The sequence below is a fragment of the Corvus moneduloides genome, chromosome 3 (assembly GCF_009650955.1).
Source record: "Corvus moneduloides isolate bCorMon1 chromosome 3, bCorMon1.pri, whole genome shotgun sequence".
NCBI lineage: Eukaryota > Metazoa > Chordata > Aves > Passeriformes > Corvidae > Corvus > Corvus moneduloides.
In genome coordinates, this window is record NC_045478.1 from 104,993,448 (window position 1) to 105,019,390 (window position 25,943).

The window sequence follows — 25,943 nt, forward strand, 5'->3', positions numbered from 1 at the left end:
TAAATAGAAAGTAAAAATAAGTAGCTTCTGCCAAATAACAAAATAGCATAGCTTCAGGTATCAGTCTCAGGCATAAGAATACTGGGATTGAGAGTACTAAAATACTTTCTCCTTAGTAAGTACTTCACAAAGCAAATGGCTGCATGATCATGTCTGCATTTTAAGTGCATAGAATATTCCTTTCACTTGTATATGCTAATATTTTACCATTCCTGATAAAAATATTGCCTTGATGCTCAAACTTTGAATGTGTCCACCACAGTGCTGGTAGAGCAGTCAGTCCATTCTCACAGACTAACCCTTCAAAATTTCAGCATATTTGGCAGCATATTCTGCTGTTGCAGATCCTGTATCAATCTTATTTTACCAGTAGCCTCTTTCTGTGTTTTGCTTTAAAATCTGAAACAAGAAGGAAAGGTGTGGGTTCTTGACTCTTCCTCCAGAGAACTTTGAAATTGTGCATGGTTGATGCAGGATTCATTAGCAGCTGTTAAGCACTAATTCTAATATCTTAAAGCAAACAAGAATTTGAAGAATAGTTAGGGGGGAAAAAAAATCAGTGAAGTATCAAAGATATTTGGTAGTCACGTAGAGAATGCAAGTTTCCGTTTCTGTTCAAGTGTAAAGATCAAACTGTGCACTGCAGGTTTGTTAGTGTGCAGTGATTGGAGATTCACAGCACATTCCTTTTTTGAAAAGGTAACTTTTGTGGTTAACTCCTTAGGGACTGCAATAAGTACTTTAACAGGCACATGGTAAGAATGTTCATGGTGACGTAGAATAAGAATATCCTTGTTAAGAAGCTTTCAAGTACAAGACATCTAAAAATGCCAATTCATCAGGTAGCACTTCATTTACCTTATAAAATATATAAGTACAGGAAGAAAGAGAAAATGTTCCTGATATCTGTAGGTTAACTAGTAAGTTTGCATACATTAACATCTCTGCACTTGCAACTTCTTGCCCTTAAATCAATGGAAATTAAGGTCAAATCTCTTACATTTTGTGAATGCCTTTTAGATAAGACATACATACCTAAAACTTTCCAGTTTCCTGTGTAAAGTCAGGCTTGATTCTGCTCATGTTAGATGGGCACCATGACAGAGGCCAAGGTGACAGCCTGAAAAATGTTACAACTGTTCATTAAAGCTTTTTTAGCAAGTTACTCTTTGGTCATCTACTACGTTTTGCTCTCCCATGGCAGTGCTGCAGGAAGTTCCTTAAAAGATGCAGTCATATATGACTTAGTGTCTGTGATCAAATCAGTATTTGATTTACTTTTTGGAAATATACGTTCTTCCTTATGGTGTAACTTTGAAATCCAAGACAGAAGTAAAGATCTTATTTTGAGTTCTTTGTCCATAATGTCTTGTTGCATTTGGGTAGTACAGAAGGCTCTCTTCAGCAAGGTGAGGTTTAAAGCTGATGTTTCTGCTAGTGAAATGTAAGTAATTCTTTCAAAAGTGGAGAATTGTATCTAAAAAGAGTACAACTCGATAGTTCTTTAATTTGGTGTGGAAATGTGGACTTGTGTTTTAGCAGAACCCTGTGCCTTATAGCAACTGCAAAGTGAGATTGCTACTGCATGTGACAGATATAGGCCAAAAACTTGATGCTGTGAAATTAAACTAAAGTGTGACCTGCAGGGTGCTGGTCAGCTGAATTACCCACACTTTTATGATACTCTAGAAGAATGGAAGATTTTTATAATATGAAAGACTGCAGTTGTATTTACTTTTGTAAAGATTATTTAAGTGCTTTTTTCTTAGCTCAAAAAAAGATACATAGAAATCCATCATTTAATGATTTGTAATAACTCTGCCACAGCTTTAAAATGTTGTTTAGGGTTTTCTTTCTTAACTGATGTAAGTATGTGTTCTAAATTCAAACACACACTAACAAATGTAAAAAATAGACTTGTGTATAATGCAGCCACTGGCCAAATGAGAGAGTATGGAGCACAGGGAGTTCGAACCGTCTCAGTATTATGTGGTTTAAGAAAAACATGTCAACATCAGGCATATGTATGATCTCCTCCTCCTGCTCCAAGTCCTTCAAGAAAATAAAGTCTTGTACATGCAAATTTCTTTATGAAGCTGTTTCTGTATTAAGCAAATCACTGCATTAGTGTTTCAATTCAAGAGATGTGACATGTGATCTTGCACCATGTCTCATCAGACCACAGTAACTGGAAGCAGCAGCAAGTGGAAGTGACAGCCCCTGCCAGACCACAGCAATACAGTAGAGTTATAACTCAGTAACAAGGACAATAATGCGTGTCATGCTTGTTAGTCCTTTTTTTGTAAGAACTTTTTACCTCTGCTTTGATACAGAGTAAAAGTGGTATTAAACGCTAACAGTGCCAGACTAAAGTCTGATTTTGATATGAGCTGAGAAGACTGATTTTCAGAATCATGACTAATTCTGCCCTCAAGTTTTTGGGTTTTTTTGTGCTTTCATTGTTGTCGCTCTGGATAGGCACTGGTGCTTAATAGGCCTAACAATCCTATTCTAACTGGTATCACAGCATCCTGTGTCACAGCCCTTCAGAAAGTCACTGTCTTGTGATAAATGCATGCAACATGATCTTTGTTGTGACTGCAAACCAATTAAATCCAGACAGATGATTAAAAAGAAAAAGGAAAAAAAAAAAAAGCCCTGGCCATAATGGTTGCTTTTGGGGGGTAAAACCCCAAACAAATTTGCTTGTTACGGGTTTAAGTAGCTGTTGTGGCACTGTTGCAAGTCTGCAGTGCCTTTGTGAAAGAAGGTAATGGGCTGGAGGGAAGTGGGAGAAAGACAAAATGAAGTACCCTTATGTCTGTACAGCATGTCTCAGGAAAGTGAAGTCAAGAGATGCAAGGATACTGAATGGGAGTGAAGAGCATGCTGTATTTAGCCATACAGAGAATAAGGTGTTTTGTACTTTTCTTGGGGTATTACGAAATCAGGTGCTTTATGCCATTAATGCTGTTGTTGTTTGCACTGCTGGAGTACCCAGAAACCCTATAAATAGATAGTTAATTAATTCATTGTTCAATGAGCCCTTTTTCTGCTGTACAAAAGGACAAGTATCGGTCTCTTTGAGGTAAAGACTTTTTTCTACTATAAGTTTTATAGAAGAAAACAAATAAATGGGATATGAAGCTGTAATCTCAGTGCCCTGCATAACCATTGTCAACTTTAGGCCTGATTTTACAGGCAAGTTGCTTGAAATTCTTCGAATAACTCTTGATGACAACAAAGATGGTAAAATAAATTTCGGCAAATCTTGTAGACGACATGTCAAAATACATTCTCATTTGCTGTCCTTTTAGAAAATATTGATTTTATTGTGTATGTTCATCACTGTAAAGAAGATTTATCTGAAGAGAATGTCAAGATGATGGTTATGCAAAGGCTCTCCTTGAGAGGAATGTCAGTAATGGAGAAGTAAATGGGTTCTTTCAAGCTGTTTAGTGAGCGGGTCAGAAATGGTAATCTCAAACGCAGGTATGGCTCACACCACAAGAGATTTCAACTCTGAGAATGAATAGCTGCATTTTGGAGGTGGGTTTGATATTTACAACAACAACAATAACAACGGTGTTCCGAGTGTTAGGCTAAGTGGATAACCTTTTCAACAGGGAGCTGGATTTACAGTCCTTAGATTATATTCATTAAACCTATGAGAGCAAACTTGTGGTTCAGAGGTGAGTTGATGGAAGAAACATTGTGTGAAGCTGAAAACCATACAAACAGATTTAATGTAGAGGCATTTCCTCATCACTGTTTACCTAGATTTCTTGTATCAGTGGTGGCATGCCTGCTTTTGAACTCTTGCAACTTTCTCAATATCTTTTGAACAACAAAAAAATGTTCAACAACTTCCTGATTTTTTTTTTTTTCTAATTAGACCACACTCTAATGACTGAATGTGCAACTGAAAAGGATGAAAAGATCTCAATCCAGTCATGAATGATCTTTTTTTTTGTACTGTTTTGATTTTCCTAGCTCAGAAAGGTCAGGGTTATTCAGCTTCCACTTGGCCTCCTTCTCTGAACAAGTAATCCACATTTCAAACACATTACAAAGTCTAGCTCTGATAAGAGGCACTGAAGAGTACAACAGAATTCCAGCACATTACTCTGACTTGACTGCACCAATTACAGGACAGGCATGAACAAAAGGCAGTAATGCTCTTGGGAAGGAGGCTTTCTCCATATGGATGTGTGCTGGGGCAAGAGCATTGTTGACTTTACAGTCCTCTTTGATAAGTGATCAAGAACTATTATGTTTCTGTATACAGGCACAAAAGGCAAAATTTAAAGAAAATCGATGTTATCACCTTTTATTGTTGGGATTTAATTACAAGTCACCAAATCACAGAATGTGCTGAGCTGGAAGAGACCCACAAGGATCATGGAGCCCAGCTCCTGGCCCTGCACCGGACCACCCCAAAAGTCAATTACAAAAGCTCTGGTGGAGCTGTAATATGTACGTGAATGAGATTCCTACCAGGATAGGAATGGTGGGTGTGGTTTTAACGGGTTTGTTTCCTGGTTAGAGGGATTTGAGGGATTGGGGGGGTTATGAGTGTTTCTTAGGGACTGCAGTTACAAGCTAGATGTTAAGTGAGTACAGTTTTGCTGAAGAACGCTTGCTATTTGTTGAACTTTTGGTGGCTTTGGCAACCAGATTGATCTCTGCTCCTGAGCTGGGTCACATCTGTATGCATTTATAAGAAGTTAACAGATTTGTTTGTTACCAAGATTACTTACACTAAGCTTGCAAGATTTAACAGAGTGCACACAGCAACTGAGACACAGAGTAATCTTAGTAATAGGGTTAGCATTTTACCAGCATGAAACAGACAGGGAGCAATGACATTGAATCTTCTGGAGTAAAAAAAAGAAAAAAAAAATTTAACTTACTTGAACTTTCACTGTGAAAAGTAACAGATGTTGGAATTAAATTTATGAATGTTTTTGTTTTTTCTCTCATAATTTTTTAGGTATTCACTTATGGTAATGGGTTTTTTGAGTATGGAGATGCAGTTGGGGCCCTGGGGAATTCATTTGGCTTTCTCTATTATTTAGTAATTTGAATTGGATATTAGAGCAAGGATGATTTTTTTTTCTTTTTTTTTACATTAATGGTTAAACTAGAAAAATAATAGCCTATAATAAAAATTTTACTTTTTCTAATTATAAGCTCTTCTTGTAAGAGTGTTGTTTAATTCTTGTTTTATTGTTACAGTATACAAAAGCTACCTTAACAGAGAAAATATAACAAGTTAAAAAGCAGAGGAAATCCTCCCCAACCAAACTGACTTTGGTTTTCTTACAAAAGGTATTTTTTTAGTAGACTCATGTTAGCTTAAGTAGAAAACAGGTTGTCATACTGTACTTCTGTTATTAGATTTTCACATGCTTGGATAATAATTTTAGCTACTGTTACTTCAGATTTTTTTAAAGCGCTCTTTTGGAGGATTCTGCTGCAATTTCAGACCAAGACATGTAGTCTGCAGATACTCATATAAGTATAGATCAGTCTACAGCCATTCATGAAAGAAACGGTGCATGAACAATATGAATTCACAGAGGACCTGTGAAGAGAAAATTACTTTCCTGATGAAAAATGAAAGCAAGGGAGGAGAAATGAGGTTGAGGCATATGAGATTAACCTTGCTCTTCTAATATATAGAATTTTGTCATTTATTATTAAGGCTCTAAGAACTTGCCAAAATTATTTCTTCATTAGAATGCCAGTCATACTTCAACCCTCATCTTCCTGTCCCCAAAAAAGTTGAAGGAGTGACAATTAATTTTTGTGTAGTGTCTCAGCTTTTAAGCGAAGTATATCTTTCACATTTTTTGTGATGTGTATGGCCCTAGATTAATGAACAATAGACATTATTCACCTAAAAGCAAATGTACAGCTGCAGACACAAGAAATACAAAATCAGTCTTATGGTGCAATATTTAATTTTCCTATTTTTTTTTCTCCCCACAAAAAAGATTTGGAATACATTGGGTTCTTTGAGTCAGCTGAGATACAGATGGAGCTAGTCAAATATGGAGCATGGCCAGCATTTCCCAAAAGATGTTTTCAGTCTATTTTCTAGTCAATAATTTTCATGGGAAAAAAATGACGATAACGTTGATGGTAGCGTCTTCCCTACAGAAAGCAGAAAGGATGGAATATTTCCATGGTGAATTAAAATGCACACGTTGCTGAGCAATGAAAACAAATTAAGGCAAATTCAGTAACTTCACTTTAAAAGCAACAGTGAGCTTTAATTGTCATAAATTCAGAACTAATTAAAAACATGTTGACAAAAATTGGCCCAACAGCTTGTCATTTTCAAATCTAAGTGAAACACAAAGTGCTGAGAATAAATTACAGGGTTTGAATTCAGTTCTTAAATTTAGTGCATTTGCTGCATGTAGGATATCTCATGATCTTTCAGGGGGATCACAGTAGAAAATTATTACAAAAATATTGTTTTCATATGGCTGATATTTACAAGTAAGCTCTAAACTTCTCTAAACTTTGAGAACGGAAATATTTGACAGTGACTGGGTCTAGATGGGTGATTCAGTTCTATTTTAACTCCATGCTGGGTGAGAACTAGGCATGTGCCATCTCTTCTCCTCCCTCCCAATATATAAGGAGGAAATAAAATGAGGGACATGGACTCTCATATGAAGCTCCAGGTGGTCCAGATGGGTCCCAAGTCTGGATTATTAAATAAATAGAACCATAAGATGTGCTGTGGCACATAAACTGCCCCCTCAGTATGTGCCCATCCGCTCTGATAATAACTAGGTGTAGTGTAAAAAGGAATACTAAAATCCCCAGAGGTTAACTATTTCAGGATTGATAAATTACCAAAACCTAGAATCATAGATTGGTTTGGGTTGAAAGGGACCTCAAAAATCATCATTTCAATCCCTCTGTCATGGGCTGGGATGCCATCCACCAGACCAGGTTGCTCAAAGCCTCATCCAGGCTGGCTGGCCACACTTCTAAGGAAGGGGCATCCCCAACATTTCTAGGCAGCCTGTGCCAGTGCCTCACCAACCTCAGAGTAAAGGAATTCTTCCTAACATCTAATCTAAATCTCTCCTCTTTTAACTTAAATATGTTCTCCCTTTTCCTGCCACTATCTGCTTGAGCAAAAAGTTATTCGCCCTTTTTTTTTTTTTTTTTTTTTTTTTTTTTTTAATAAGTCCCCTTTAGGTAGTGGAAAGTCCTATAAGGTCTCCCTGAAGTCCAGGCTGACCAACCCCAATTCTCTCAGCCTGTCTTCACAGGAGAGGTTTTCCATCCATCTGAGCATCTTTCTGGCCCTACTCTGGACCCTCTCCAACAGGGGTCCAACAGTGTCCACATCCTCCTTGTGGAGAGGACCCAGAGCTGGATGGATCACTCTGGCTGGGGTAGAGGGGCAGAAACACCTCCCTCAACCTGCTGGCCACACATCTTTTGAAGCAGCTCAGAACACACTTGGTTTCATCATCATATGTTAGTTAAATTAACATGGTTCCTGAATGCAAGAAAAGTATTATTCTAGGGAATAGAGAAGATAAATCTTCAACCTGGAATCTTCAAAATATAAACCTTTGTATATGCAAGGTTTTGCTGCGACTCTCATATGACTGCAATGCCCTTGCAGTTGGTATTTCATATCTTTCTGCTCAGCTGGAAGGTAAATACACACTAATATTCTGAATTAAGTTCTACATTAATGTGTACACACCTAAAACATGCCACAGGGTGAGTAACTGCAGTATTCAGAAGTTTTTTCTTAGGTGAGGTGGTGTGCTTGTGTGTCACCATATACTGCAAACACTGGGCACTACTGCTGTATAAATCTGAAAGATCTGGAAACTAGGAGCAAAAATACCGCAGATTTTTAAAAGTATAGGCTGATGCAAACATCCTTTCATCTCTACCCAACTTCAGTGAAAGGCTTATGACAATATACCAGATGTCTCTTAAAATACAGCCCTAAGTTAATTAGTGAAGTGCTCTAGGGTTCATCCTAACACAAGGTGCAAATTTACAAGGCCTGTATGTGAAGTGCAATGACTGATAGGATGTGGAGTAAAAGCATGTGATTATTTTACTCTTTTAAAGAAATCAGTGGCAAGCATACCAGTGTGGGATTTCATTCTCTGAGCCAATTAACTTGTTTATAATTGAAATTTCCTGAATGACTTTGCAGACTTTGGCATCCTGTAGTGAGACCTCAGAAAACGAATAAGAACTATTTATACAATTGGTAGAAAGACATAGGAATAAAAGCATGTGTAGTGAAGGACAGAATAAAGTTGTTCATGCCTTCTTTGCTGGCTAATGGTCTGGGTAAATCTCAAGAGTAAATTTAAGTGCCTAACCAAATTTCAGCCTGTCTTCCTTTCAAGGCTCTGAATTGCTCAATGACTGCCCTGAAGAGAGTAGAATAACACAATTTCTCAGCAATGGGGAATAGTTAAGAACTTAGTTCACTAAAATACAAGTTCTACTGAATTACACAGCCCCATGTGGAGGGTGGCATCCCTATCCCTAGGAATGCCAGTGGAAGTTTGGGGTCCAAGTCTTGAGAACTGCAAGTATAATATTATCCACTTAATGATTTTAAATCAGTTATAGCTAATATAGGAATGTGCTAAAACTCTAGCACACTTTACAAGATAAAATTAGAAATATGTGGGGCTTTTATGTATGTATATATTGAGGTATGTTCAACAGTGTAAAAGCAGGGCTATATTTTCTCACACACCTCATGGCGTAGCTGGTTTTTTGCTAACTTGTTGCATTAAGTTGTCAGACTCAGGCAAGAAGTGACTTGAGTTACTTCATTTGAGGTATAATGAATACTTTGCTTAAATTATCTTCTTTTCCAACAGCAAAACACTTAGCTGAGAAAATTTAGTATAACAAGGTTCATACAAGAACAGGTTTTCCAGTATTCTCTTATGCAATTTAGAATAGCTGACCTTTAATTAATGAGCCTCTGTGGTGCACCTTACTGCAAAAATAACCAAGACGTATACTTTTAATATTTGTTTGTAATAATCACCACTGAATTTGCTAGTTCCATGTATTTAAAATAACCATAAAAGTTCTTCCAATAACTCCAACTGAATGTACTTTTTATATACTATAAAGGCCTTTACCAGCAAGTATTTAGTGACTTTGTTCAGTTACCATGGTAAATTTGAACTTTCTTTAGCTCTGAAAAAAAGCACCTTTTTTCACTATAAGGAAAAAAAGCGCTTGGTTTTGAGCAAGAAGAAAAAATGGACATAATTTAGCAGATGAGCTTGTATATTTTAAAAAATCTTTTTCAAAATGCTTTGAATATTTTTTTTAAATTTAGATATCTAAAAACTTACTGAAATGGAGAAGAAGCAACTAATTTAATGGAAATTAAGAAAGTTCATAACCAGAGAATACTATCTATAGATATCTATTTGTATACATATTCCTATATATACAAATGGGAATTAGATTGCATTCATATAATAAATTAAAGGACAAATGTTATCTTTGTAGTGTGATCCAGTTCCAATCTTGAAGAATTTAAGGAAAAAAATACCAAAAACCCCAAAGCATAACCAGGTTTGTATTAGAGTTGTGCTTTATTAAACCTCTTATTTTCAGGTGAGAGATATAAGTGTAAGCATAAGACTTGAGTAGAGTAGAAAAGTGCAAGAATCCCTTGAATGTGGGGTCTTGCTGTGGGAAAATATTTAATGTAATGCAGGAAATAAATATTCTTGTGGGCACATTGCATTAAAATAATACAAAGATATACTTGAGGTATTTGAGGTATTCATGGTCTTTAACATCAAGCATCTTTATTTATATCAACTTGAGAAAATATTGATAGAAGAATTCCTTCGTATCTTTTTTTTTTTTTTTTTTTTTTTTTTTTACTATTTAAAACATAAAGATTTATATCTGGTAATTTGGAATTATTTTTTGTGATGGTTATCAAGGCAATATGTTGGTAAGCAATTAAAATGTATAATCAAAAATGAGCATAGGACAAAATCCCTGACTTGGCAGTATAAAGCTTTCATTAATTCCTGCTTGCCTTTAATATATTAAACATTTTTTTTTTAATATTCTTTTGATGAAAGCCACACTACTTCTAATTACAACACAGGTACTTTTGTGATACTATAATAGAAAATGCTCTGATGTAGCAAACCAAGGTAAAATAAGATTATATGAGCTACTTCCATCTCCATTGCTTAAAAAGGGTTCATGTAGTCAGCTAAGTTCCACTGGTTCTACTGTCTGGCAACTTCACTCCAAGTTTCTTCACCTTTCTTTTTCTCTTCAAAACTATTTAAAATATGAGTTTCGTTTTTGTCAATCTTGTTGCTAATGGGAAATAAGAAAAAATATTGGCTGAGATGGGGGATAATTAAAAAAAGAAAGCAGTAGGCGTTTTTTCTTGGTGAATGATACAAAACTGTATTTGATGTGAGGGATAGATGATCAGAAACACTTGTTTTGTCTATTAAGGAAAAGGTCAAACCTTAATTTTCAGTGACTGATATTGTCTCAGATATATAAGCCATCTTTATTCCAAATGAACTATTTGGAGATTGGATATTCTTGTTCTAAAACAGTGTGAAATGTATCTGATCCTGTCCTGCAATGGAAAAAAAAAAGGTTTTGGTTGGGTTTTTTTTCTCTGTGTTATCCTGTGATGGTAGTCCAGACAAGTATAATAATTTTTTTTTTTTTTTAATCTACTAAATACCAGTCTTGCTTCAAAAGCCTGGAATTTGGGGATGATAATGTTTGTCCAAGATACAAGCTTTTGTTTCTACAAGTAGCCACATTTTCAGATTCTTTATGAGAAACTAGACATCTACTTGAGGAAAAAGCCCCAAAATTAGGATTAGATTTTTAAGATTAGTTTTAGTGTGTAGTTGTTACACAGTCTAAATATTTGTACACAAAATAACTTAGATGCAGCTGATGCCTACATCTCACTTCAGAATAGATTGTATTAGCTTCTGGGATATAATAAATCCACTGGGCCCAATGCCTGAATTAACATAATAATTAAAGTTTCAGCACATTGTTGTAGGTCACAGTAAGAAAATGTTTAATCTTTCTGCATTCATCTGTGTACATTCAAGGCATTGGGAGGTCTACAGAGACTGAATTAAATTTAAGTGTATCAGAAATGAGCAGGGTGTTGTAAGAAAAATGTGAAAAAGATTTAACTTTGTTGGGAGCTGTTCATAATTGGTTTTGTTCTAACAATAAAAGATACAGCAAAAATTGGGTCACTACCCAAGTTACAGCTCAGTTAATGAGAGAAAGCTGTGGGTGTATAGCAGCCAAAACACAGAATCATCCTGAGTCTACCCACTTGAGAATTTGGGTTTTGTTTGGTTCATAGATCACTGTCTGTGGTCAACTGTGTCTGTCGGAAAAAACAAGTGCTGGGCTGGAGTGAGTAAGTACAGGATGTAGTAGATCATCTGAAAGTTACTCTACAAAATTAGTAGAGTGTTAAGAGAATGAAATATGCTTTTCCAAACATAATTCTAGGCTTGAAAAATTGATGACATTGAGAGGAAGATTTAATGTCATTTTATGAGTCTTGAGAGAAGCCAAGGAATCCTAAAAGTTATCTTGTCCTGGCACTACTCAAAAACCAGGGAGAAATCTGGATGCTGATTACTGCACCACCAGAAATGGGTCAAGATGCAGCTTGTCTTGAAACCAGTTTGGAAATCCATGGTAAATTCCTGAGTTTTAATGGAATCTTTAGCTGCGGTTTTCCTTTATTCTGAAGCAGGTTTTGGCTAATACAGGGGTAAATGGATTTAGCAATTTAATGGCTGATTTCCTGTGCTAGGCATCCACTTGACAAAAGAACCACAACAGGATGGGTGAAGAAAGTTCTGATTGCGTTACAGCATCCTGAGGAGCCAGGGCAGGTTGCTGTTCAGCTTTTCTTTGTGTTTGCGCAAAAAGCCTCAAAAATTGGAATAGAGGATAGAAAATAAAAATGGGGAGCCTGAAGCTGCTTAAATTAGTCTGTGTTTCTTGTATGGCAGCATGGAAAAGTTGCTTATTAAGTCAGTATTGGGGGAGTAGGGAAATAACTGAGAGGGGTGTAGCAGGAAAAACAGGAGCTGCAGGAGCTGCCCTTGGATACATCAAACATTCCTAATTTCATGGCTAACAGACTGATGAATGTTGCCTGCTTTTGCTTATGAGATGGAAATACTTCAGTGTGCATATTGTCTCCATAGCCCCAGACTAATGCACAAACAAATAATCCTCAAATAATAAAATAATCAACTTAACCTCTAGGTAAATTGTGGTTTACCTCTAAATTTCGGTTTAGGAATCCAATGGAAATGAACTTGGGTAAAAGAGAATTAAGAAAGAATGGACTGCTAGTCTGCAAATTTCCAATTTAATGACAAACAGAATTCTTAAAGCACATACCTTTAATTTTAAACCATTTACATCTGTACCACTGTTTCATTTGAATACTGTGATATAATGGTACCTCAACAACAGAACTGATGGGCTGCATTCTAAAATACTTTAAACACAGCTTCCTACTAGCTTTGAATCCAAGCTCTTAGGAAATCTGTAGGGTGTCGGAGCCTTGGGGAGAAATATAGATAATAATTACAGAATGATTTCTTTACAGATGCAGTAATTCCCTTTCCTGAAAGTTCAGAAAGGTTTAAATAATTTTGTGAACATAATAACTGACCTGATGATGAATGTTAGTGTGTTTTGTCAAGAACTCTTAAATTTTAATTAATTTGAAGGCGTCCAGAGTAGTACTCTAATAGCTTTAGAAGTGTAATGACATGTACTCAGAATCAAATATCTGCTGTATTGTGCATACAGCACAATACAAGGCTTTACTTATTTTCTCAGGGTGCTATAAAATGAGGAGGGACTTTAGAAAAGCAAAACTATATTCAGCAACACAAAGAAAACAGCAGGGTTGTAGAAGAAGGTTGAATTAATAGCCTTTGTAACTCAGAGCACAAGCATTTTCTGTATATTGATCCTGTCACTCTGGCTATGGCACGATGGTATTTTCCTAATGTAATAAATGTAAAACCTAACCAGCCCCTGGGGCTGTGCATCTAAACAGCTGATGGGTACATTACAGGAGACCTGTGAGTCACAGGTGGGAGAGAAAAAAATGGAGGCTGCTGGTAAGAGCATTTGTGTTCAAATTATGATTTGAAGCAAAATTTCGGTTGCTCTATCCTGTAGAGGGATTTTTTTTTTTTTTTTTTTTTCCTGAGGGGAAAAGAAGAGGTTTATTACATTGAAAGTTTGCATAGAATTTTTTCTATGCTGCAGTATTTGTGTGTGAATAGTCAATCTGGTTATAGTCCTTGCTCCTGAGTCCTGTGTGGTTTGGTGTGGAACCAGCAGTGATGCTCAAGCTGTGCAGGAGGAACCAACCTGTGGTTCCTGCTGTTGTTGACACAGGCTTCAGTCTTGCATTTTTTTCCACATTAGTTAGAAATTTGTGGAAAATAGGTATCAGTTGCCAGAACATTTGGTGCAAGGATACAGACTCCATTGCTTCTTTCTCTGCCCTCTCCAGTTGACAGCTAAGTGGAGTACCAGGAGCTGTGGTGAACCCAATCTTAGTGCCTTGAGACATAGAGAAACTTTAGGCTCTGAATGCAGATTAGATTCTTGAAAAAGTACAAGTATCCAAACCTGAAATTTATGTAACGTGCTTGTCAGTAGAGTGTCACTCCTTTTCTCTTTTGATTAGCCTTTGTAAAATATGTTAAATTATTTTTTCAATTGTGTTGTCTTCTGTAAGTGTTCTTTGGATGATTACAGGCTTGTTTTTATTTCATATCTGTAGGGCATGAGGCTGCAAATTATGCTAAGCTGCTATACAGTAATAATAAATATTGAAGTATTTTAAGCAGTTATTTTAGACAAGTTCCTGAAGAGGTGAAATTACTTCTTATTACCTAGTGTTTCTAAAATGAGGCAGTATCTCTGACAGTGTCGCTCTTTCTATCTACATCTTTTTTTTTTACCTTTTCCAGTACTTGAGAAATGAGTTCTTAAGTTTTATGTTAGATCCATGCAATGATGCAAATATGTCAAATTATCTATGACGCTCTAAGTATCTCACCTTCTTAGACATATTTATTGCATAAAGAGAAGGATAAAGTGGTGCAAATGTGCTGTCTTCAGTGGAATTTACCAGCAGATAACTTGGCCCAGTCATGACAGCAAATCTTTTCTCGAAAATATCAATACAGCACTAGAGTCCAATTATTTTTATACTGTGCTAATCTTCTTTTGCTTTTACAGTGTTCCTGCAGGCTTCTATAAAAAGACTATTGGTAATCTCAGTAGGGAGGCCTCCTTATCAAGCAGTTTCAAAGACTTACGACTTCTGAAAAAATAAGGATCAGGAGCTAATACTGAATTAATGGTGGAGGGGCTAGTCAGTCTTCAAAAAACTAAATGTGTAACATATATAATACTTGCAGAAGTTTTCTTGGATTTTCACAGATTTGATAATAAGACTTAGAGAAAGTTAGAAATCATTTGTATTTTTAAAGTACATGCCTAAAATGGTCCCTTAAATATAAATCTGGACATAGTTCTTTTTATATATTCATAGTTGAAAAGAAATCGGTGCGCATATAGTTTTAAAACTATGGTCAGGCCAAGAAACCTGCTTATCAATTTTTGAAAGTCTCATTTAAAAGAAAAATTGGTATCAAGAGTAGCTCTTGAAAGCCTTATTTTTTTTTTATAGCTTACTGGAAGTATGTTAGAACATCGTTAAACTCTGTTTAAGAGTGAATGTTGCCAAGCCCTGGCTATGTGTTGAAAAGAAGAATGAGAAATGCTGGGGAGAAGGACCTGGGGGTCCTGGTGGACAATAAGCTGTCCCTGAGCCAGCAGTGTGTCTTTGTGGTCTAGAATGGTGTCCTGGGGTGCATTAGGAAGAGCCTGAAGGTCAAGGGAGGCAATCCTGCCCCTCTGCTCAGCCCTGGTGAGGCACGGCTGGAGTGCTGTGTCCAGTTCTGGGCTCCTGTGGGCAAGAGAGACATGGAGCTCCTGGAGCACATCCGGTGGAGAGCTACTAAGTTGGTCACGGGTCTGGAGAACCTCTCTCCTGAGGAAAGGCTGAGGGAGCTGGGGCTGTTCAGTCTCAAGAAGAGATGACAGAGAGGAGACCTCAGCAAAGTGTCTGAAGAGAGCTGTCAGAGGATGGACCAGGCTCTACTCAAAAGGATGAGAGGCAGTGGGCAGGAACTGATGCACAGGAAGTTCCACCTGAACACGAAGAAGAACTTTGCTGTGTGGGTGAGCAGGCACTGGGACAGATTACTCAGAGAAGGTGTGGAATCTCCCTCACTGAAGATATTCCAGAACCATCTGGACACAATCCTGTGCCATGTGCTCTGGAATGATCCTGCTTGAGCAGGCAGGTCAGACCAGATGTCCCACTGTGGTCCCTTCCAGCTTGACCCATTCTGTGATTCTGTGAAGTGATAGCAAGAATTATCTCATTTAACAACCTACAGTTGTTACTTGAAACACGTTAAGGTATCCATCAAATTTCTTTGAATTGTATCCTCCTTTATCATGTTATGTGAGTAAGCTTTAGACAATCATGGAAAAAGGTATAGGGAAATAGGTTTCAGAGCTTTAACATTTCATTGGTGTCTTGCTATGTGTTAAAGAAGCTTTTCTATGCTACAGAATCGGAATGTCCATAAGTAGGCTTGTTTCATGAAGTGGCTCTGTAGTGGAAATTACTTATTTCAGCAACACTTTTTTCTTAAAACTCTTTGTTATCTAGCTGCTACTACTCCTTTAAAGTTTGATGTAAATTGCATCAATAGCTATCTGTGATTATTAACACAAAAATCTTACTTACATATTTTATCTGCTATCAGATAAATCAGATTTTGAGACTGCCACATGTGAAATTACCATCTGAATATCTCTGGTTGTTATTTATACAAAACCCTGGTGTTACATTCAGACATAGGCTCTTGTTTATGTGTACAGTGCTCTTTCCTCAACATCTCCCACGTTCTGAAATATCATAACCTAAATTTTGATTGGGGGTAGAGAGTAGAAAGAGTATGAAAAACAGTTATATTCTGTCAAACCATTACAAAAGTAGTGGTAGTTTTGCTTTTTTTTAATTGTCCTGGAAAGTGAGTGTTAAGAACAATAGTGCCAGAGAAGCAAAAAATAGCTAAAATACATCACTATAGAATATCATCTGTCATACTTCTGTAAATTTCATGAAGCTTTTGTGTCTTTTCCAGAATAAAATGTGTTAAATTAGTTTGAATTCAGTTTGCCATTTCCCCTGTCCTTAACATGTCCCTACTTTTATATATTCTTTTATCTGACTGCTGCACACAGAATACAAATAGAGGTGTGAGGGTTTTTTATTAGTAGGACTTATTCTGATCTTCAGATGTGAATGGAGATTTCCAGTGGCTGCTGATTAGTGAGAACACTGACCAGCATATGGCTTAGCCAATCTTTGCCTCTCAGCAGGGATTGCAGTGCAGTAAGAAAGGTCTCTGAAGGAGAAAAACTAAGATACAGGGAAGAAGAGAGTGGAGGACAGCATTGAAACAACAGGGGGAGAAAACCTGAAATTAATAGGTCAAAATATTTCTAGGCAGATATGTCACAGGCTGAAGAAGTGGTAACAGCACTATCATAGCCATCAAGGTTTTCTGTTTGTTGGGAAGTCCTTTTGAGTGTTTCATCTGCATTTTTAAATAACCATTTCCTGATTCTGCATTTGCCCTTGAATGTTTCTTACCATACATATGCAGGTGGTTGCAGTTCTGTGTAAATACCTGTGGGTATTTTTCTCTGTAAAGTACACTCAGTTCAGCTGCTTTTATGGCCTTGACCTTGAACAGAATCCCTGTTATACAGACAGCTACTAATACCTTTTAAAATTTGCCTCCATTTAAAAATACATATTTATTTTTTTAACTGTGGACACATAGTTGATTCTTCTTTCCAGAGCAGAATATTGTCTGTTCTTAGCCCAATTCACTAAAGGTCTGTGCTGTGCTCAGATTAAATGTTTGTGTTGTCCTTAGTGCTTTGTCCATCAGTTACATTCATAAAGGTAAAATATCATTAGTCATTGCAGTGATCATTAATCAATTTAACATTTGGAGGAAGGTGATCTGAATTTTTAATGAAGTTTATTAATCATTAGAGTTCAATACCAATTATTTAAAACAATTAAATTGGCACTATTCTTTTGCTCACTAAATGAAAATTCTTATACCTTTGTCTTCCTTTGAAAGAACTGTTTCCAAAAACATTATATTGAATTCCTTGTAACGCTCACGTTAGTTTTTAATAATAACCTTTCTGATCCCGTAGCTCATTTGAACACCTGACTTAGGTAGTAATGGTGGCTGAAGGTAATTCTAGGGTGCCAAAAGAAATATCAAATGCATCACAAGAAGGCTTCTTGGTCCTAATACTACTTCTTATATGAAGCCTTATGTTAAAAAATACAGTTTTGGCTGAATTATTGTCCACATGACAATTAATTAAGATGATGAAGCTCAAAGAGTTTTTTTGACTAATGGTCTGCCTGTCTTTGAGAAGTTTTGAGGTTCTTCTATATCCAGAATTAATCAATAAAAAAGTTCTTTTACTCTTTGTAGCTGACATAGTAATTCCCTTCACTTTATTTGAAGAGGCAGGGCTGCAAAGAGATATTAGGCATGGCTTGTTTAGATCAAATATTTCTAGTGTAGCAACAGGCCATTAGCACATCTCTCTGCTTGTTATTTTGAACAGCAGATTTCTTCACCTGAGACTTCAGCTTCTCAGATCCCCTTTGTTGCTGTAGGATCTTTTCATGGAACGTATTCCTCATATGCTCAGTAACTTGGAAAGATATTTCTTTGTTTTCATGTGAAAACTCTTGACATTTAAAATATTAAATGAGAGTATCCTCAACAGGCTGGAAGATGTAATAAAACAACTGTTTTCATATTAAATTTCCCATGTTTATAGGAAGACCAAGAGTTATAAATAGCTTCTTCCAAACATGTTTTGAAGACTAATACAGAGATCGAACAGACTTTTCCCAAAAGTTTTTATGTAGATGCTCCTTCAGTGATACAATCTTAGCCACAGATATAAGAAAAAAGTGATGTTTTGTTAATCCCCTCTGGAAGGTGTTTTGTTTTACCTTTTTCAAAACCATGCTGTAGCTCTTTTTACTGAGTCAAATGCTACATATTCCTGTAGTACCTCTCTGAGGCAAGTGCAAAACTGGTTTTACAGCAGTGGCTCATCGTGTACATAATACCACTGCAGTGGCATTCCCTCTGCATCTCTGGAAAGCTTATTGCTACAAAGGGGTTCTTTTAACAGGAATTAATTAGGACTAGAAAATTGCTTGTTGTTTTTTATTGCTTCCAAACCCCAGGACATGCCGCACTAATCCTCTAGTGCTGTGTGGTGCCATAAGAGAGGTATTCAGCTGATGTCTCAGAAGTTTCTTATTAGCTTTGAAACTGGTCCTTATCAGATCATTTAACTCGTTAACTCTTTCTACACATTATGATAAATTCATATACTATGTTAGTTAGAGATTGTTTTCTTCCTTATTCTTACATTTGAAATGTGTGTTTAAATGTAATGCCAACAAAGTAAAAAAAAAAAACAATTTTCTTTCTTCTCCTATTCCACATTTTTATTTAGGACAGTGAAAAATGAATGCAACTCATTTGGAAAACCCTCAGCAAGGAGTAAGGTGCTACTTCTTTATCCAAGGAGCAGTTCAGAAAATGGATTTTTGTCCAGGACAGAGGCTGCTTTCAATTTTTTCAAGAACAACTGCATTTGTTTTTTGTTCAGCTCTCCTCTGTAAGATACAAGCAGAAGAGAGCCAGCCCAGGCTGCAGAGGAAGAATTTACCTTTCCTGTTTCATCACTCAAAGCAGATTAATTCTAAAACTTGTATTTGCACAAGTTATATAGTTACAGGGAGTAAAATTTAAAATGCTATCTTTTCCTATTGTAACATCAGTTTTTCTACCAATTCTGTAAGCAATCTGATACTGAAAGTCAGTGCTTTTGATCCTTTGAAAGCTACAAATCTGCATTTTGCAGTTGAGCTATAGAGTCATTGGAAACCATGAGGCCTGGAAAAGGCCTTTGGAAAGTTGTCCAGCACAGTTTTTAGCTTGTTGCAGAAACTTAAGCCTGTATTTATTTGTTGGTATAATGCTGCTCTGATTTCCCAACTACCAAAATTCACAATTGAGTTTTAAGGCAACAGCAAGGCTGAGTAATAGCAGTTTCTCCTGTGAGTGTAGAATTGATATGAGAGTCTTTGATATTTTGCAGTTTATTCTTAATTTAACGGGAATGCCTTTAAATCATGATTTTAAACTTTGCGGTTTTGAGAATTATAGGAGAGGCATTATCACTAAGATATAAAGTGGAGGACACTGTAATCTATTTATTAATGATGCAACTCTTAATTGGAGAAAGGTTCTCTTATTTTCACCTTCTAGCAGTTTAGTATTTAATGTACACTAAGATGGCACCATTCCTGAAAACTCCTGCTTGCTTTCCTCTCCCTCCCCAATTGCCAATCTACTTTTGAAGTGCATACTCTGTGATTAAATAAAAGGACATGAAAATTAGTGAGGAAATTGCATGGTGTAGCCATTTTAGTAATGAATTTAAATGGCTGTTTAGCAAAATGGAGTAATTTATCATTTATCTAATGTTCCCTGTAAGTCATTTATCATGAGTATCAACTATCATAATTCTAATCTGAGATGGTGGGAAGGGATCAGAGGCTCATACTTCAGAGGTTCATACTTCTTGTAATTGGCTACTGATTTAATGATTGTGTGTAAAACAAAACAGGAGCTGGAAAACTTCTCCAAGGTTCTTTGCATCATGATATTATACTTGACTTAGTTATGCTGTTACATTTTTCTTGGCAGGTAGAACTTTTCTTTGCACCTCATTTTACTTAAATACATTCTAGTTTTACTTTTATGTTGGGCACCAGTAATGCAGACTTTGGTGCCCAGGATCACAGGTGCAGTGTGTTTTTTGAGATAAACCATATTCTGATAGTATAATGTCATGAACAAAGACAATGGCAGTCCAAAGGACTTGGTTATAACAATTAACCAAAGTTTTACTTTGTCATGGTTTTGAGTGGAACATTTTCTGCCAGAGAAAGGCTTGAGTTGGTTCACCAGGTCCCCGAATCCTTGGAATCAATAGCCACCTCTGCAGCATTTTTTTTTTTTTTTTTTTTTTTTTGCAGAAGGATTATTTAAAACAATAATAAGAAGCCCTTGAGAAGTGATTCCCCAGTCCTTCAGAATAAATTGCTTATGGTCTTAAATAACCTCTCTGGTTTTGTTCTCACATTGGGCTAGTCATGATTACCTCATACTGGACTTACCACTTCACAAAAGGAAGGAACACAGACATTTGTATTTACTGGAGGGGGAAGGGAGCATTAAAAAAAAAAGAAATAAACAGGTAGATATTTCCCAGCTGTGGATTTGGAATCATGAATCTAATTTTATCTCCGAATTGCTGCCTTGGAATTTTCTGTGGAGACTTATTTAGAGGGCAAGGAATATAGTTTCTGGAAAGGAAAAGAAAGATTGTGAGAAATGAAAGGAAGCATGGAAGATTCTTCTGTTAAAAAAATTACTTACAAGACATAGGAACAAAAACTGCTAGTGCATAACAACAGCAGTACTTGTAAAAATTAACTCAGCCATGACTGATAAAGCAAACCCTCTGCATTCTCTCAGAATTTATTTCTTAGGCTTTATCATAATTCTATCCTTTTTGTTGGTTTCATACTTAAGTCTTAAATTTGTTAATTAGACAGTAATATTTTGGTTTCTTCTTTGAGTGCTTGTAATTTATTTCTAGATGTGACCCAGTCAGAATTTATTATGTGATTGGGAATCAAAAAATGGTCAGATTCCGTAGAACATTTGGAGAATGACTTTATAGTCTTTGTAATTTTTCATCTTAAGATCCAATGAGTGATGTATTAATGGAAGGGTAAAGGCTGGCTTCCTAAAAGAGCAGCGTGCTGAGAAACCTTGTGCATTGTGCATCCTGGGACCATTCCACGTTCAGTGGTGCACACCTCGTGTGGAGAGTATTCCCATTGTATAGAATGGCAAACCATTAGTTTGCTATTACTGCAAAGTTTGCCATGGAAGTAGCAGTTCAGGCTGTGTATTTTTATTCTATCAGTCATTCTTGTTAATGGTTTTGTCCACATGCTCTTTTAGTGTAGTTTTCCCAAGCTGCATTATTTTACAGAAAAACTTTATAAATAAGTTGATGGTGTAGCAGATAAATGTTTGAATTTTAAATTGTTGTGAAATGGAGCACTAAACAGTACATCTGGGAACATACTAGACTCTGATTTGGCATAGTTTATTTATTCAGAACACATTTAATGTTTTGAAGACTGTCGAGAAGGAACTTGGCTCTCAGAAGTAGAGTATCACCAGCGTCAGCTGATTTTCTCTTTGACAGTAATTATTTTGGCAGATAAATTGACAACTCTCTAACAGGTTTTGTTGTGTAATAATAGATGGGTTTGTCACGGGGGTTATTGGGGTATAGTTAATAAACTTCTGGGTTCTTCATACGTAAAGGAACATTGCAGCTATCAACAAACAGATTTGATTCAGTCCTGCTATATTTTTTTTTCCTCTTGTCTACACTCCCATTATTATTACTACTTATAAATATCAGAGCATCTAGTCCTGTGTATGTGATTTAAATCAGGCATGGACACATGATCAAATAATTATGGAATCAGCCAGACCTAGTTTATGATGTAATACTGCCAGTGAGATGGGTGGATGTGCTATAAGGCTTAGCATAGTGCATATGTAGGATTGTAAAATCTGCTAAGGCTTATGGAAGTATTTCTTCTACATGTTTCAAGAGACTAAGGGCTTAAATCCACCTCTAAATAGCTGAATTTTCAAACTGTTGTTGACTTCAATGGGGCATAAAAACAAACCCTTCCTGCAGCAACAGGTGTTTTAGCAGAGCATTTCTATTGTTTGAATCCTTTCTGTGGCACAAACAGGTCGTGTCTTTCTGTATCTGCACATTTCCTGTAGTTCTGGGTTTCCGTTGCCATAATATACAGCAATTTACAGTACTCAAAATTCAGAATAGAAACATGTCAAACTCCCTTATGGTGTTCTTATTATCTTGTGCTTTTCTGTGCAGGTAATTACATTTTAATCATTAAATGAAGTGCAACACTTCATATTGGCTAGAATGACTGCCATGCATTTTTAATGGTTTCTCTAAGTGCCATTAAGTGATAATTTGAAAAAATAAACAAACAACCAGCAGTTTGCACAACTAGTTATTAATGAAGCTTGTTCTTAATTTGCTTAAAGGATCAACAAAAATTTGGTATGTAATGTAGCAATAGATTCTAACTGGGTTTTTTACATAAAACATTTGAATGCTTTATATATGGATTTTTTTTAAATTCTCCATTCTGAATACATGCATTCATATCAAGAGTTAAATAGCACATCTTCTTGACATTAAAAAGTTGACACAGGGTTGATTAGCAATATTGTTCAGTGGCTTTTCTGTCCTTTGCTGAAACATTTTGACTTATGTGCCTCCTGCTGTATGTGTGCTAAAAAAGTCTGGTTTTCAGTGACAAAGCCTGCAAAAGATTTATAACCGGATTTCCTCTTCTAGGTTTTCCTGAATCTTTGCTAGCCTGTCGCAGACCTGTGGCTGCTTTAGCTCATCTTTTCCCATTTCAGAGCTGGGTATAGCAAGGCAGAGTTGGAGTTGCAGTGCCCCATCGTTTCCCAAATATCAGTGCTAGATTGAGGGTAAAGATGCCTGAGGTTTCATCCAAGTGATCATAAGAGGGAGGTTTAGTTTTTGTGAGGAACAAATTACTCTGAAGACTAGAGAAATTTGGAGATATTTTGTTGGTATTTCCCCCACTTTCAAATAATTTCTGTGAAATTTGCAGCTTGGCCAAACTAGACTATAGTCATAGAAGATGATATTTGAATTCATGGCATGGAAACAGAGTGAAAATAGCAAATAATGGGTATTTTTTGGTTTGACAGGTGAGCAGAAAAGATAGTTTGGTAGGAAAAACATGCAATTAGTGTCTTTATGCACAATGTTCAAACAGGTTTTTTGACTGAAGTGTCTTCTCTGAAGTAAAATACTCTGCTCAATTTTAGCATTTTTGTTTTCAAGTCAAATTCTGTCTTTAAACAAGTGAATGCTAGCTTGATACGAATATAAGGAACTTGTTTAAAATTTTAATTTGGTGACATTGATAGGTATCATGGACTGTATTATTAAAGCTAAAAGGAATGAGAAAGGGTTCAAAAATTAACAGTGAATGCTGCAGGGGTATTGCTTGAAGAATTACTCAATTTTTTCTTGGATGACCTGCTTGCTTCTTCAGGTCCTTGTTTAGGAATATTTTTTTTAAAAAGGGCCTGGCATGTATTTAAGTTCCATGCATATCCATGTCTGTGTGAATGATCTGGTTTTACAGAAGTAGTTTACAGTCCATAATGTTTGTACATAAATATTTTGCACAATGTCATTGATGTCCTTCAGGTTTTTTGTGTTATAGTCATTAAATACCTGGGACAAAACTACACATACCAGTTTGCTGCATCTGTTTTATCACCTCTCCATTGTAGGTATTCAAGCTGTTTCAATATGCTTGTGCACCAAACACCCATCACAAATAAATTTGCGCTTGAGCATTTTATGCTTTTATTAAATATTCATTAGATGAGATGCAGGGTATTCCTGCAGGCCACTGCTTTGAGTGCACTGAAACCCCAGAAAATGGACTGTTTGTGAATCCTTTATGCACCATGAGCCAAGGTGTTCCTCCTCTACTGAAATGTGTCAGGGTCCAGGATGGGTTGCTATCAGTGCAGTGGTGTTCTGCATGTAGGACTGATTTGGAAGGTTTAAGGCCTGGAGAACACATCAGCTCCTCCTGCATATTTACTGTGCATGATGAATGGCCAAGACAGGAAGCAGTATGTGTGCTATGTGTGACCAGCTTGTTACTTGTTGTAACAAGGGAGCATGGTTTAATATGAAGCTGGAGACTCTTTTAGTTTGATTTTGTGTTCTGTGAGATGTGCTGCCAACAGCAGGAAGAGGCATCCTGAAGGGTGCTCAGGGAGGTGGTCTTTTTTTTTTGTTTTGTTTTTTTTTTTTTTCCTTTTTAAAAAAGTGTTTGTTTACAAAATAGGCCAAGGCTGTGAAATCCAGCTGTAGATTTCTTGTAGCAAACCGATTTCTTTCACTTGGGGTTAGATCCAGCTGAATCTTGCTTTGAGCTGTAAAGAGAGCATAATTGATAAACAGTCACTTTGAGTTTTTTACACTGTAGTCTAGTATGATTTGGCTGATGCCACAAAAAACCCCCATCCACCTACCCTACCCCCCCCCCCAAAAATAAGAAAAAAACATAAAACAAAAACCCACCAAGAGTTCTGCATCAAATCTGAGAGAAAGCACTTCAAGTAAACACAGACTAATAATTTTTAATGTTCTTATCTGAAATATTTTGTAATAGTGTCTGAACCTACTGTGCTCTATTATCTAAAGAGAATCATTCTCAATATCCAGGATCAATGTTAGTGTATAGGCTACAACAAAAGTCAAATACACCCAGGAACTTCTCAAAAAATCTGTGTCCTCACACCAGCTCTTTTCATGTTCTGTCATTCACTGGTCTCCTAATTTTCTGCTGTTATTTCCTTTGTCTATATATTTACACGTCTGTTTTGGTTTTGTTCTAATGGTAAGACAGTGATGTATGCAGTTTTGTCCTGGTGATTGAGTTTATTCTCAAGAAGGATGAAATTTGATATCTCCAGGTGTTCATACCTTCATCCTTACACTGCATAAACACCTACAGGTTTTGACTGGGATTTTACTAACTTATTATTAGCTAAACTTTTCTAACTATTTTTGTAAACTACTGTAGCTCTAAATTATACACCTCTAGTGTAAGGTCAGTGTACGTGTTCATGTGTAAGATTTTAGGAAAAATGTAATCTCCATATATGAAACTTGATTGTCTGAGATTGAAAGCTCAGCTGTTTGTGTTTCACCTTCAGGATAAACTAAAAGAAATAACCTGTATGGCACATATACTAGCTAGTAAAAGTACATCCCAGAAAAAAAACCCTGTTCATTTACTGATGCATATTAACTTGCTCTCTGGCACAGTGCTATAAAAAGCTTTAAGGTGGATTCCTAAATGAATGCTTTGTAGCTTTAGTTTATTCAAGACCTTAGGCAGATCTGCTGGAAGTATCTAGGTTATTGATTCTTTTTGAGGTGTCATAATTTTAGTGAGAGTTGGAAAGGAAAAGATCTGTGTTTTGACTAGAGTAATGCTTTGGTCTGTACATTCACCTGAATTATACATATTTAGATGTGTTTCAGATCAGATTGCTTAAATAGCATTAGTTCAATGGCTGGTGCAGTTTATTTTCGGAGTTCAATCGTGTACATGAAAATTCTGTTAGAAAATAGTTAAAAATATGTTCACGGTAAATCTCATTTATCTCCTTCCTTCATGGATTTTAAGTGTTTTAAATGAATTATTTTTTTGATACAGTGCTTACACTAATACTGTTAAATTAGCTATGAAAATAATTCATGCAAGTTGCCTTTAATTAAGTGCCAGCGATTTATTTGTTTGTTTCTCTCCTTTTGTCTGCCAGGAAAAGAAGAATATATTGCAACATTCAAGGGATCAGAATACTTCTGCTATGATTTATCTCAGAACCCCATACAGAGTAGCAGTGATGAAATAACTCTGTCGT

The 25,943-nt window shown here is 36.3% G+C and overlaps 1 protein-coding gene across 32 annotated transcripts in view; it reads left to right on the forward strand.

The window, feature by feature from the left end:
* NRXN1 (neurexin 1) overlaps window positions 1-25,943 on the forward strand; it is a 674,266-nt gene that overhangs the window by 201,610 nt on the left and 446,713 nt on the right. For all 32 annotated transcript variants that reach the window (XM_032103140.1, XM_032103136.1, XM_032103158.1 and 29 more), the window contains one exon: window positions 25,842-25,943. This exon is cut by the window's right edge and continues 200 nt beyond it. In XM_032103140.1, the coding sequence (XP_031959031.1) occupies window positions 25,842-25,943 (102 nt within the window). The remainder of the gene's footprint in view (window positions 1-25,841) is intronic.